Raw genomic sequence first — 16,132 nt, forward strand, 5'->3', positions numbered from 1 at the left:
ATAAGTGAATTTTAATTAAATTTTGGATTCAATAAATAATACTTTCAACAGAGTTGCCACATGTCTACGAATTTATTTAATAAAATTGAAAGCAGAGTATCCAACATATTTAGCAGAGTCCTTCCAAAACTGTCGAAATCTGTTAGATGACACGCCCCACTAATCCTAAGGGATGTAAAGCATTCTCACATACATCTAGATAAGTATATCCACCCATACCCATAAGTCATATTCAATTTTAAATCACATGATTATAGAAACCACAAGCAGAAATAATAAATATCGACTCCTTAAATTGTTGATGGAATTTTTGCTGAAATCACGGATAATACATATTTGGAAACAGCAACATTCTCACAGTTTTGGAACCGAAGCCACAAACAGAAATAATGAAAATCGACCCAATAAAATGTTGAAATTGGCGAAATTTCGCTGAAAACACGGAAACAGGAACATTTGCACACTCTTAGGATCGTTATGACTCTGCTATGTCATAAGGGAAAGCCAGGCATATAATCCTAGCGTCCTTGGCCTATCGGAAACCAAGTGACCAAAGTTTGGAGAAGTAATGATAGCAGGGTACCTTCTATATACAGGTTAAGCAGTCAACATCGAATGGTGTTGGTAATTTCTTGTCTTTGTCCGAAAATCACCTATCGATGGGAAACTGCACAACGACAGAATAATGTCGGAAATATTTCCAAAAATCATTTGGTAAACAGCTACACAGGATCTTAGAATCTGGCAATGGAAAGGACATTCTAATAGTGATGAGGAACTTTAAAATACAACTTGGTCCAGACAAACTCTAAATGAAAAGGCAAATGGAGCCCTTTTTGTTTTGCAAAAATGTATGCGGCCAACCAACTCGTTATTGAAAGCACTTTCCTCACAAATTCATACATAAGCCCTCCGGAATCTCACCAAATCGTTTGGCATAAAACCAAATTGACCACTTGGCAAAGAATAGCGTCACTTTCTATTGGACATAAGAGTCAAACGAGGAGCAGATATAGACGATGATTGCTGTATACTCTATTTCCGACCAAAGAGTAGGGTGGGAGGAAGATTAGAAGTGATTTAAGACACAACAAATCGAATTGAATAAAACTCTTTTTTTACAGCTTAAAGAAGTCTAGTCTAGATAGATCTTCTTCAATGATGTTCAATATAATGATTTTCGCGACTAATTCTCAATAAAGCAATCACTTCCAAAAAGCAGAGTGTTTGTCATATCACTACTAGTCGGTTGCCTCTTCAGCCCTGGCGTACAAAATTATGTTTATCCCGAAGAAAGAGGTTCGATCAGCTGAACCCAAACTTCACTTCGAAATCAGAATAATCTAGCAAAGGTTAAAGTCATCGATAGGTATTTTATTACGAATGAAGCGAAATGCAAAGATCTCATGCTTGTATATATTGAAAAAAAAAAAATGGTTGAAAATGATTTTACAATTTTATTCTTGCATAAATTTGTTTTGAAACACTTAACTAACTGTTTACACACTAAACACCTCGCTCAAAATAATAAAATCGCATACATTTTCCGAAAGTCATTTCCTTTGCAGCCAAAGTGGTGGCGTTCTTAATTTTACTTGACCACATTTTCAGATTTCGTGCAGTCGTTCTGCTTTGCTGCTCCTGCGTTAAACCCTTCACATATTCATCAATTCGCGGCACAATTTCCACGAAGAATTCTTCATACTTTTGATCCATAATCTTTCGTATATCCTCAAATCCATATTTCCGCCAAGGGATTTCATCTGGATGGTCGCTGCGACGACTCGCTGCAGGATCTAAACGATTCACGACACCAGTAACACAAGCTTTCAAAAGCGTTTCACGATTATCCAATTCCTCACTCGTTACATTTTTGTGTACTTGCTCATCGTTTAATTTGTGACATATTTCATTACCTCTTTGAAAGCATATTTCGTTAAATTTACCGCATCTAAAAACATGGTGTCTAACAACCGATTGTGTGAAGGTAACATTTTCATGTCCATTTCTAATTTCTCGGTGTCATCAGCGAGAGCAAGTGAGCTGATTTGTGTTGGAAAAATTGTATGTTAATCGATTTTATTGTTTGTGCATCAATTATATTTTCCTTACACTGATCAACAGTAGAAACACTGCGAAGTACTTGTTGATAGCCATTTTGATTTTCCTCGGAACAATTGGATCGTCTAATCTCTTCAATGCGCACTCGCTGCAGACTTTATTTCAAATGGAATTTCCTGATCACTTTTATGCAATTTTGTCAATAACAACAATAATAATGGCATATATGTATAGTAGTCAGGCCTTAATGACTTCAACAGGAACTGGGCAAGTTCTTATTTGTGATGTGCCTCTTTGTTAACTTTCGAAGAACTTAGGTAGAATTTTAATAGTTTTCTGCACAGATCCAGTGAGGTATATTTTGAAATATAGAAAAAATATATAATCGGAGTTTCAAAAGCTTTAAAATTATCGAGGTGTCCGAATGCAATTTTTGAACCCACGAATCACCGAATCGAAGGCACGTACTTAGAAATCAACACTTTGCAATACTTAGCAGCTAGCTAATGCACATTGGGCATGTGACATCAACGTTGTTATCGCTTTCGTTAGAAGATCGGGGTCATGCACTGCGGTTATCGGATGCACTGATCTATATCTTGTGTGTACACACATATGTATATAAATGTAGTTCATTGTGGGAATTATTTTTTTGTATGAGAATTTTATATTTTGTTCAATGCATTCGAAGTCGAAACGCAATAGACATTTTATTTACGAAAAACAAAAAATAATAAGAATTCCATATCAAAAGCGTTGCGTAAGCAATAACCTTAGTTTGGATTAATTTTAGAGAACAATTTACCATCTGGCTGTGAAATAAAGTCGAGTTGAGCAAAAATTTCTCAGTTGGAATTTTGGAAAATTATTAACAGAGTTGTCATCTGTATTTGTGCCTTAAGTGCAAATTAATAATTAAAAAAGGTTGAGAATAAAAGTGAAATCGAAAAGCAACAGTGTTGCCAGGTTTCTAAAAATAATTTAATAAATATAATTTTATTAATATCTTAGTTGGATTAATTTATTAGGCAAAAAAATAGTTTCAGAAGATTGTAAAAATTATGATATTTTCATCAGAGTTGCCATATGTTTATAAGTATTAGCTGATGTAATTATCAGAATGACAACATAAGTTACAAAAATGAAAAATGACATTTCGAAATTTTAGTAAACTAAAAGCAAGTTGCCACCTTTTTTTTCTGCAATTATAATATATTTGAAGAAAGGAAGATAATTTTTAACACTTCCAAAAATAATATTTTTAAGATTTTTTTCAGGGATCGTTGGAAGCTTCAAAATCCAAAATTTTAATTATTTTAACAAAACTACCTAAAGGAGCGGAAACTTGGTCAACGATCTGCTCTTTTTTCGCCACTAAAATGTATAACTATGCAGTAATGCCATCTTTAATTTAAGTAATTCTCGAAATATATTTTAGAATTTAACAAAAAATCGCATAAACTCTTTGAAATTCTCCATTCTCAGCGCGACATCGTTTTCGGTCTTCATTTTCGCTGACCATTCCACCATTTTCTCCGCCTCCACCTCATCTCTGCCGCGCTGCTCGGGCGTCAAATGCGCCAAATAAGTGTCGACTTCCTTGACGAAATCATTCATAAATTGGATTTGTTTACGCGACAGCCTACGCTGCAAATTCTCCAGTCCATGTCGCTTCAGCGCACGTTCCATTATATGATTTTCGGGCATAAACTTACGACGCGGATTTGTGGTGTCATGTCGTCTCAGTATTGCTTCGAATTCCTGATAAATCAACGATTTCGCTATGAGATAGAATAAGCGGTTGGCTAAATTGTTGCGTGCCGGTGGCTCTTCCTGCTCTTTATCGTTGACTTGCCGCACGAAATTCTCCATAATGCGACGTTCAGCCTCCATGAGATCGCTTTGCAGTAGCCGAACTTCCGCATCGGCCAAAACACTCTGGATGAGCGCCTTGCTTTGCACCAATTCATAGTCGGTCAACTGCAAATATTCCTCAATCATTGTGGCGAGCAATTGTTCACGACGATTCGTTGGACCCGTCTCGGGCGCTGAGCTGAATGCGCTATCGACGAGCTGTTGGAAGTGTGAAAGAATTTCTTGTAGCGCATTTCTTCTTGCTTATTTTAACGTAATGCAAACTATTTATACCCGGTAAGTACATACCAATCCCAGCAGTAACGCAATGCTAAGCAGCAGCTTGAGGCGTTGACATGTCTTGGCCATTTCCTTATTGTACACCTGCACAGCCGTTCTTCTTTGACGTTGAAAAGCGAAATGTGTGTGTCTACATTCAAATTTAAATTGACAATGCGTTCAAATGAGAATTACTGTCTGTCAGAGAAATCAAAACAACCGAAATGTCGGCCAACTGATAGGTGATAACACTTAACTCGTTGCATACTCAGTTCAACGAGCGGCGTAGAGTTTTTTGTTGGGTGCGCTTATCAAGAGATCGCGCTGAGGTCGTCGCTATTGTAGATAGTGGCATTTAATAAACAAATCTGCAGTTTTATATATATATATAGTGAATTTACTCGTTATTATTATCAATTCTGCAGCTTCAGACTCATTAATAAGTAACCAGTAAGCAGGAGAAAATCTGGTGTTATAAACAAGTATGCTTTAGAATCTTAAATCGCCATATCGGGATTGAAATTCAATGTACTAACTTTAGGTATTAAAACCAGGCTAATGAGAGATGAACATATTAAGAAACGATTGCAGTTGCACCGAAATTTTAGTCTAGATGTCTAGATTATCCGGGTATCCCAGCTTAAGAAAACTATAATAAGCTGAGTGAGGAATGAACTTTTACCGCATAATCTCGGGAGAGATACCTTTGAAAGTATTCTTAATTGGTTTTTACAACCTTTTCTAACACGGCCTTTTAAGCAAAGTCAATAATTTGAGCTGGCTTAGTTTAATTCAAAGACCTACCGTATAACGATGTTGGAAAGACCGGCTATAGTTGGAAGTCCACCGGATGATATGCTATATGACATTGAGACTATGACTTATGGCCCCTATTTTTACAACTTTCTTAAAATATATATGTATATTCTTTTAGGTACTTGACACAGATATATGTATGGACGATACGAGTGCACAGCGGACGGTATTTCTTAACTCCTCAAACTCAACTAATCGGCTGAGAAGTTAATGAAAATACTGGGCTTAATAACTATATTATAGAATAAAATGAGTTATGCGAGATCCAGACGACTACGATTTTAAACGACCATATAAAAGCGGTTGGGTCTTCATAAAGCGCTTAAGATATCAAATCACTGCGATACATTATATCCAAATATCCGAACTGTGCACTCCCGGAAGTCACTTATGGATAGCTAATTATGGGGTTATATACAGTTAGACGGCCGAAAAAAAGTGAATTTTCCAGAATTTTTTCTGAGAAAACTTTTTAATTTATTGATCCAAAAATTTATACACATATTATGGTATCTTTTAACTGTATTTTAAGACTTAGTACTAGTAAAAATATTTATTTGAAAAAAGAGCTACAGCTGATCTCCAGGAGCTCCTCTCAAAAAAGACGTTTTGCGGTGACCACTATATCTCGGAACTGGATCATTTGAAATTAAAAAACCAAACAGATTTCGTTAAAATAATGTTAAATCTAGTAATTAATCGAAGGAATAAGCAAAATAAATTTTTTTGACAAAATGGCGGTTTCTCACAAAAAAAATCGATTCTTCACCGAAATTTCGGTCTTAAATTGTTTATAAAAAAAAAAAAAATTATCGGAGAGAAAAAATCTTCGATTAATTACTAAAAAATATATTTAAGAAGGTCGTGTTAAAATTTGAGACTAATCGGTCTAGCCGTTTTCGAGTAATGTTGGTCACCGACTTTGAAAACACCATTTTGAGAAAAAGCGTTTAAAGTTTGGACCTTGTACTTCCAAGCACTCTGAAACGCCTTTTCAAATTTTTCATTTGTCTGTAACTTTGAAAATATTCACCGGAACGATATGAAATTTTCTGTGTGTATTCTTAAATATATGTACATTAAGAAAATGAAATAAAAAAAATCGATTTTTTGAAAATTCTAACTGTATATAACCCCTTAAAGGCTGTTCATGATGAGAACTGTCCAACTATTAGGTACCACCTCATAATAGAATAGAAGGTTATGACGATACAATAGAACCAATAACTAAGCTAAGGCTTTAGTGTGGAAGATGGGATGTTAAGGTCAAGGCAAGATGTCACTCAGGGGAACAAGTGGTAATCGCATGTCATTGGGTATATAATAGGTAAGAAAATTAAAAATGTAAGATATGTTGGGAGTCAGAGTGAGGCCCCACGAGTAGGTTTCAATATTTAGATTTAGACACTTCTAAAATAAATATTCTAAATTTAAATATTTAAATATATTCTAAAATTAAACCTTAAGTATATGATATTTGCCTTCAATCCAACTATTGCTATTTTTTTGGGATAAGTCTGGTAACCCTGAATAAAAAAGGTCTACGAGTGAGGCTCGAATACTTTATACCAGATAAAATCTCCACTATCTGCTTTTCAATAAATTGGTTAGTTCCGTAGTACAATGTAGCTTCGTACCCCTTTTCGGAACAATATCAGGAAATACTGTTTGAGAAGTATATATTAATCTAGGGTCGAATATAAAAATCGCCTGAGTCTCTAATTTTTTCATACAATTATCCCAATACTATCGGATCATTACAGAAATATCGATCTTTCTTAAGGGCGAAACCATTAAATGATTTGGATTCTTTTTGACTAATGATTAATCGACTTTTTTGAAGTCCATATTGGTAACAATTAAATGCTATTATCTATAGTGCAGCATGTAAATTAGGCTCTCAAAAGTCGTCAATTCATCGAATGATCTAGTTCCAATACTACAATTACTCGAAATAGTTCGAAAATTAATACCGTTTTTGACAATCCCATTTTCAAGCAACTAACAGTAAAATATGTTTCCCATCTCACCGACACGTGACGGCAACTAAACACAATTACTTTGGTTAAAAAAACGATTTATGCTCCAACAACTAAATGACGATAATTACCGTTATTAACAATGTGCTAACCACAATTATGTGAAAATTAATGTTGAAATAATCTAACAAAAACGGTTTCAACTATGTTCATACATGCATGTATAATACACAATTTGTGGCAACAATTTACGTCGACCATATGCAACCAAGGCGCCCAGAGAAACCGCACAAATATGCTAACAACAGGAATTTAATTTGAATTCTTCATCCACAATTATCATGTGTAAGCGACAACAACTGTTTGCATAAGCCGAGGAAGTGACTACACGAGGAGTGTGCAAGTGAGGGAATTGAATAGCGGTGGCAGGAAGGTAGCATATTGCAGCGTACGTTTGGAGAGGTGTAGTTAACAATTGAGAAAGAAAGAAAGATAGAAATTAATTTTAATATTTTTTACGCGTTTAAAAGGTATTCACGTAAAAATGTATATGTGGTCATATTACAAAATAGCTAAAGCCAACTTAAGCGAATGAGGACTTTTTTATTGTTAAGAAAAATGTGTACATATGCTTTAACTCTACTTCAATGGGGTTAGAAATTTACAATACCGGACACCGTTAAAAATAAATCGATTTAAATTTTTTTAATATATGTAATAAAATTGATGAAGGTGGTATCTTAAGAAACTGTATAACCTTTTTTCAAATAAGACACAGACAATTCAAAGAAATATCTTATACCCGGTCTGGTAACATTGATTTGAATAGAATTTCGAATTAATTGCCACAATCAAGATGGATTGACGAACTCGAAGCAGACTCGAAAAAGCTTAGCTTAAAGAATTGGAAAGAAATCGTAACGGACTGAGTTCTTTGAAGCCAAAGCGCACAAAAACTGTAGCGCTAAAATATGTGGTGAATTTGTTTTTTTATAACAAACCGCAGTTCCTTTCAGCAAACAAATTTTGAGACTTCAACTGTGAGGTACCTGGTACATGCGATATAGAAGATGATTTTTTGATTTTAAAGTATATGAAGGCGGAGGCGAGACGCATTTGCAGACGTAAAAAGAAAGAGGTCGAAATGCGTGAGTATGAAAAGCTTGAAAAGCTGGCCGACATGGGTAATGCTCGAAAATTTTATGAAAAGATCAGGCGATTTACAGAAAGTTTCAAGACCGGAGCATTATTATGTAGGGACCGAGGAGGTAATCTGGTAACGGATGTCCAGAGCATACTGGGATTATGGAGGGAACACTTCTCCGACCTGCCGAATGGCAATGAAAGTACAACACCAGGAGATGGCGAACCCGATTCCCCAATCGATGACGATGGAATAGATATTCCATTACCCGACCATGAAGAAATCGAATAGCAATTACCCGCTTGAAGAACAACAAAGTGGCGGGGGCAGATGGACTACCGACCGAGCTATTCAAATACGGCGGCGAAGAACTGATAAGCTGCATGCGTTAGCTTCTTTGCAAAATATGGTCGGAAGAAAGTATGCCTGACGATTGGAATCTCAGTGTGCTCTGCCCCATCCATTAAAAGGGAGACCCCACAATCTGCGCCAATTACCATGGTATAAGTCTCCTCAATATCACAAATAAGGTTTTGTCGAGCGTATTGTGTGAAAGACTAAAGCCCACCGTCAACGAACTGATTGGACCTTATCAGTGTGGCTTTAGACCTGGAAAATCGACAATGGGCCGGATATTCACCATGCGCGAAATTTTGGAGAAAACCCGTGAAAATAGGATCGACACACACCATCTATTTGTCGACTTTAAAGCTGCTTTCGACAGCACGAAAAGGAGTTGCCTTTATGCCGCGATGTCTGAATTTGGTATCCCCGCAAAACTAATACGGCTATGTAAACTGACGTTGAGCAACACCAAAAGCTCCGTAAGGATCGCGAAGGACCTCTCCGAGCCGTTCGATACCAAACGAGGCTTCAGACAGGGTGACTCACTATCGATCTGCAGAGCTAAATAGAGAAGGTACAATCTTCTACAATAATGTATAGCTGCTGGCGTATGCCGATGATTTTGATATCATCGGAAGCAACAACCGCGCCGTTTGTTCTGCTTTTTCCAGACTAGATAAAGAAGCGAAGCGTATTGGTCTGGTGGTGAATGAGGACAAGACGAAATATCTCCTGTCATCAAACAAACAGTCAGCGCACTCGCGTCTTGGCTCCCACGTCACTGTTAACAGTCATACCTTTGAAGTAGTAGATAGTTTCGTCTACTTGGGAACCAGCGTTAACAACACCAACAATGTCAGCCTTGAAATCCAAAGCAGAATCACTCTTGCCAACAGGTGTTACTTTGAACTGAGTAGGCAATTGCAAAGTAAAGTCCTCTCTCTACGAACAAAAATCAAACTCTATAAGTTGCTCATTATTCCCGTCCTGATGTATGGCGCCTAAGCGTGGACGATGACAACATCCGATGCGACGACTCTTTGGGTTTTCGAGAGAAAGGTTTTGTGTAAGATTTATGGTCCTCTGAACATTGGCAACGGCGAACGATGGTAAGACGCAGACGATGGAAGGATGAGTTGTATGTGTTATTCGACGACATAGACATAGTCCAGCGAATAAAAAGACAGCGGTTACGCTGGCTAGGTTATGTTGTTCGAATGGATGAAAACACTCCAGCTCTGAAAGTGTTTGATGCAGTACCCGCTGGAGGATGCCGCGGAAGAGGCCGACCTCCACTCCGAATATATATATATATATATATATATGAAAACTGAACAAAAATCTAGACCAGTCATAGGTGAAATTATTGAAAGAGAGTTGCCATATAACAGAAAAACTTATATCAAGTTGGACTGTGATACTTCCATTAGTGCTTGAGGTATAAAAAATAAAGTCAAAGTTTTTGATGTAGGTGTGACTAGGTATCTATGTTAAAGTTGAATGCCAAATTTGGTTGAAATTTCTCGAGAAGTTTGTGAGGCATGAAATTTCACTAAAATTTCGTGTTAAAGTGACACCCAAATGGACTTATCTCATATAACAAATAGTAATCTTTTGACCAACATTTAGGCTTACTTTAAGTACAGGCACTTACAATTCTGAAAAAAAAACACAAGTTAAAGTGAAATTACTTATTCATGTCACACGCGGTTTACCGCACATTTTCCTACACCTTTATTTTGTAATTTTATTTTATAACACATTTCAGCAGAAAAAAAAACAAAACGGCTTACTTCCTCTTGATTACTTTTTATTTTATTTATATTTTATTCAAGAGGCATTCAAGCCAGCAAATTAACAATTTAGAAGTGAACACACCGGTTGCCAAATATGTAAATTAGAAGCAAAACACGCGCGTAAGCGGTACGGCGGAAGGAGGAAAAGGTATGCAGGACATACATATAAGTATGTATGTGAGTATTGTGTGCATATGTGCCAACAAAATATCAGGACTTGCATATATAAAACTAAAAGCAACGCAGCTAACGATAAGCAAATGTCCTGAAGGACTACACTTTATGACAACTTGCCACATATTTATATATATACTACATATATATAGAATGTAGTATATTTGTATGTAGTATATAGTATGTATATAGCCACCTTACGTCAACCAGCTCATTTATTATTAATCAATTAGGACATACACACATAAACACACCACAGTAGAAGAGGAAAACCGAGCAGAAGAAGAGCCAAATATTCAAAACGCGTGAACACGCACTAACACACAGCGACATACCCCTACATAACCACAAATACTATGTACTAACATAACACACATTCTTGAAAAGACGCACCGCATGGTTGCCACAAAACACTCTGCCGTTGTGCGCCACAAACGCCGCGGCGGTTTTGGGGTTATAAGTACAGCATGGAATTTTTATTTGCATAATGAGTAGCTCACATTGTGGCGGGTGAAATCAAGCGAACCGCGTTTGGCCTGATTACTTTGTCGACACCACAATAATGTGCTCAGCGGAGAGTTGAGGATATGCGGGTGCACACCCACATACATATGTCTATTTGAAAGGTTTATATGGAATTTGAATGTATGAATATGTTTTCAATTATAAATGATTATTAAGGTTTAGAAACCTGTATTTGAAGCTAATACTATATATATTTAAATTAAATGAGGGAAATAATTTTTTTGAAATATACATAAAATATTGAAAAACAAGTAAGGAAGGGCTAAGTTCGGGTGTAACCGAACATTTAATACTCTTGCAATTTATTTATTTAACTTTATTTATATTATATAATACACAATTTGACCCACATATTCGTTATGTATATTGTATAAAGTCCATTGAAAGTTGGAAACCCTAATATTAGGTCAGAAGCACCGAGGTCCTCGTGTTCGATATATGGGGCCTTAAAAACTTATGGTCCGATTTCGGCGATTTTTAGAATGGGGCTGCTACACTATAAACATAGTATTTGTGCAAAGTTCTGCACCGATATCTTCACTAGAGCTTACTTTATATATTGTAAAGTAAACTATTCAGATCGTCTTCAAAGTTCTGGTATATATGAAGTAGGCGTGGTTGTGAAGCGATTTGGCCTATTTTCACAACATATCATTGAGATGCAAGCAAACTATTACAAACCAAGTTTCATTGAAATCGGTCGAGTAGTTCCTGAGATATGGTTTTTGACCAATAAGTGGGCGACGCCACGCCCAATTTCAATCTGAGTGCAGCTTCCATTTGCCATTTCTTATGTGAAATTTAGTGTTTCTGACGTTTTTCGTTAGTGAGTTAACCCACTTTAAGTAATTTTCAACCTAACCTTTGTATGGGAGGTGGGCGTGGTTATTATCCGATTTCTTTCATTTTTAGACAGTATTAAGAAGTGGCTAAAAAAAACGACTCCAAAAAGTTAGGTTTATATAGCTCTATTAATTTCCGATTAAATGGGGCCATGCCCACCTCCCCAAAAAGATTACATCCAAATATGCCCCTTCACAGTGCGATCCTTCATACCAAATTTTATTGCCATAGCTTTATTTATGGCTTAGTTATGGCACTTTATGTGTTTTCGGTTTTCGCCATTTTGTGGGCATGGCAGTGGTCCGATTTTGCTCATTTTCGAAAGCAACCTTCCTATGGTGCCAAAAAATAAGTATGTATAAAGCCTTGAAGTACACTTTATGAGATGATGAATTCAACGACATGGTGAAAAATTAAAAAAACTGTGGTCTGTGATCGATAAATTTAGCGCCTATAATGAAAGTACTGCTAACGGACTGTTGTTGGGCGTATTCACCGGAAAAAATATAGTTCACTATGCAATTTAACTTTCTCCGGATCGATCGAACCTGAAACAAATGGAACACGCCAGTGTTTAATATGTGATATGAAGTCCCAGCATCGAAACAAACACTTATATTAGGGTTTTCAGATGCTTTTGCCTCACTTAGCTAGTATAAGCATTGAGAATTCTATATAATTACCGGCAAAGCCTAAAACACGACAGGTCGTTCCCATGACTGTCGGATCTTCGAAGCCACAACCAGACCATGATTTTTATGCGACCACGGACTGATAGCTCAGCAGCATTGCATACAATTATTTCAGGAATATTTTTTTGCTGCTAAAACAGCCACAATACTGACTTTTTGTAATTTTAATAAACTTTAGAAGTAAAATTCAACATCGTCTGTTCCGGGAAATGCCGCCTACAAGTTGACTTAAATATGCGAAGTCTTTTGAAATTTTTTTTTTTTTGCCAAATCAAATTATTTTTTCGCAAGTCACTGTCATTTAAACTGTCAAGTAAACTTTCTGTTTTTCAATTATGCCACATGCCAACAGAAGAATTCATAAAAATGCAAGAAATCCAAGAGAAAATTCTAATTTTTATATTTCGCTCCTCAAATACAAACAAGAAATAAATTTACAAACTCCTACAGAACGTTATCTATCTAAAATATGAACTTGGTAGTACTAGCAGCGAAGGAGCGCTTATATCTGCCTGATGCAAATACCTTAGAGTGACATAACCTGCTGACGTTTTGCTCGTGAAAGAGGGTTTAGAGGAGTTAAATATTTACAATTTAGATTTCATGACGAGAACAATGACATGTCAAGAGCTAGGACATTCTTAGCTGTGACTTAGTTGGCGCTGTTGTTGGCTGAAGGAGTAGAGGAACTGGAAATATTGTTTATGAAATGAAAATTCGGAATAAACACAATTTATGGCAAAATATATGTATATATTGCTACTTCTTGCATATATACAAATATATGAGACTTTTAGATTGTCGAAAAAATACTGAATATACTAAATATCAGTGTAAATTGATTGCTAATTGACTAAATTAAGAAGCTATCTGAACAGAATATAATAAATAGTTTATCCAAGTCACATCTCTAAAATAGTAAGGTTGAATAACTAAAATATAAATAATAAATAGTATACCGAAGGGTTCAAGAATGAGGGACATACCAAAAATTATATTCAGAGACAATAAGGAACTCAGTAGCGCAGTAGGGCTCATCACGGAACTTTAAAAACGATCTCAAGATCTAAGATCTCACCTAAAAAGTAAAGTGAATGCGAAGTAAAGTGGACTCGAAAGAATATAAACTATGCTATTCTTTAATATTTTACTTAAAATATTACATTTGAAACTGTTACTTTAAATACTCCAAAGAAAAATAAAGAAAGAAGAAGTGCCACAACCACTCAAGATAGATTGCTTGACAAAACACTTTCCTCGAGCACATTTGATTAATCGATAGCGAACGTAAAGATTTCACTTGTCAAATTCTAAATAGGTCAAAATGTATCCCTTTTTATGCAAATGAGACTTTTTTCCATTTCTTCTGTTCTTTAGGTTAGCATTTGCATACTTTTAGGAGCACTTTGCTTTCATTACTCAGGGGCTTTGCTGTCATTGAAAATTTGTTTGCTAAATGGAACGAAATTGCAAAAAATCAAGAATACACTTGATTTGTTTATTAATTTATGCAACGGGTGATGGTTTTATATTTTTCGACTGATAAATTGAAGTATTTTGTGAATTGCTTAAATTAGTTGGTACAATTTGCTTTCGAAGAGCATTGGAATTGTCATATACTTCTTAGATTGAACTGTGTCAGTGAGAATTACAGAGTGACGAATCGAACAAAGCACAGGTGTAAAAATAATATAGGGTGACTTGTACACTACTTTTTGTTTACTAAAAGAGCCTGGGGAGTCCTAAGAAATAATATGATAGGTTTGAGAGTTGATAGGATAAGTGTCAAATATGGTTATTCATTTTGACAGCTAGTTTGACAAGGGCTTGACAGCTTATTTTCTCAAAACCAGCATTTATATTTTACAACCGATTAAAAGTTTTTACTTTCAAACAATTTTTATTTCCATTACTTCTCGCACTACAAATATCTAGCAACTCATAACTCACTATGAATCATTTGTAACTACGAGTATACTAGTTCGAAATACAGTTAGCTTTTTTGCAAACCAACTTTTTAATGGAATGTGAGTGATTGTGGAACACAAGAGCAGTTATGTGAAACTATTCTCAAATAATAATGTAAAATAATAAAAGTTTGATTGTGGATATTAGGAGCATACAGTTAAAACTACTAACTGTATACTACAGTATATATAGAGAAATCTCTGATTACTTTTCTGACAATAAACAATTTTAATTTGCTTCCATGCTTGATTGATTTTCAAACAAAAATAGAAACTAACTACCTTCATATATGATTATCGTTGGCATTCTAAATGTTACCTTATATACATATGAGTTATACATAAGTACGTAGTTGGTACCCAGTGGCGAGTGGGAAAAGTTGCATGTGCACAAATTGTTGAAAGCAACTTCAGAAATCTGTCATTCTATCGACATAATGCATGCAATGCAGCTTGCTACGGATTACGAGCGCTTCTTCTTTCTTCTATGAGTATGCATACAAGTCCACATTATTGCAAGTGGCTCGTTTGGGTAAAAGTCTTTTTAATTAGATCAATAATTGGCAAATAAATGAAATTCGAAGTGATGTGCAAGTTTGGCACTGAAATGTGAAAAGCTTTTACAATTACATTCGTTGGATAGAAAAGCTGATTACTTGTGTTGTTGTATTTTGAAACCCATTAAGCTTTAATTGTGTTAGAAGAATTATTACAAATTATTTTTGTTGAAATTTTTGAGTTCATTTCGTAAGATGAATATTTTTAAATTTTTGGTTTGGGTGGAATTTAGAGAAACATGATAATCATACTTCGTCTTACGAGGGATAAAATACGAGGGTGATTATGACCCAAAAAAGTTATCGGTACGTTAGTCGCCTAAAATTGGTCAGTCATCGAGATCTCTTAATATTTAAACACAAAAATTTTAAGAGACTGCCACCGATGATATTAGTAATAAAAAATAGAGCTGCCGAAAAAAGAGTATTTAAAACCGATATTAATTTTTAAGAAGTGATGCCATTTGTTTGAAAGTATTTAAGTCAAATATTTATAGCATAAACAAAGACGGCAATATAAGGAATTTTAAACAAGTTTCTGGATCAAAATATGTTTAGAGAAATAACGAATTTTTTTTATTTATCGGTCTTATAGCTTATCCAATTGTTAGGAGGTTGCCATCTATTTTAAATTAAAAAAATATATTTGGTAATATATAATATACAATGAAATTGTATAATGAGAAAACACCGATGTTGGTGGAGGTTTCAAAACCTTACATTTAAAAATATTTTTTTAGTAAAGTTACCACTTTTTTCAAAAATTAAAAAAAAAAAAATATTTCAAAAAGTTTTAAAATTTTCAATTAAATCAATAGCCTAAAATTAAAGATTTTTTTTTAAACTCACTATATTTGCAAGTAATTGACCTAAAAAATAATTGAAACAAAATTTAAGTTAAGTCAGCAAACTAAACTTAAATGTGGTGGAAAGTGCGTTGACCTCATTTAAGCTTTGATCTCTTCCACACTTTACTCACTTCTCTACAACCCACAGCACACATGCATTTATTTTATTTAACTAAAAATATATATGTAGATATAATAAATAAAATGATATTTTCCCATATTTGTAAATATATTTCCCCCAATTTTTGTTTG

At 35.1% G+C, this 16,132-nt stretch overlaps 1 protein-coding gene across 1 annotated transcript; it reads right to left on the minus strand.

The window, feature by feature from the left end:
• Positions 1–3,466: 3,466 nt before the first annotated feature.
• Positions 3,467–4,433, minus strand: LOC105219074 (uncharacterized). The gene is made up of 2 exons (XM_011194999.2): positions 4,225–4,433; positions 3,467–4,134 (listed from the first exon to the last, which is right to left on the minus strand). Exons 1-2 carry the CDS (start codon positions 4,282–4,284, stop codon positions 3,496–3,498), a joined length of 699 nt encoding a protein of 232 aa, XP_011193301.2. The 5' UTR covers positions 4,285–4,433; the 3' UTR covers positions 3,467–3,495.
• Between the last annotated feature and the right edge of the window lie 11,699 nt (positions 4,434–16,132).

The sequence above is a fragment of the Zeugodacus cucurbitae genome, chromosome 6 (assembly GCF_028554725.1).
Source record: "Zeugodacus cucurbitae isolate PBARC_wt_2022May chromosome 6, idZeuCucr1.2, whole genome shotgun sequence".
In the NCBI taxonomy this organism is placed as follows: Eukaryota; Metazoa; Arthropoda; class Insecta; order Diptera; family Tephritidae; genus Zeugodacus; species Zeugodacus cucurbitae.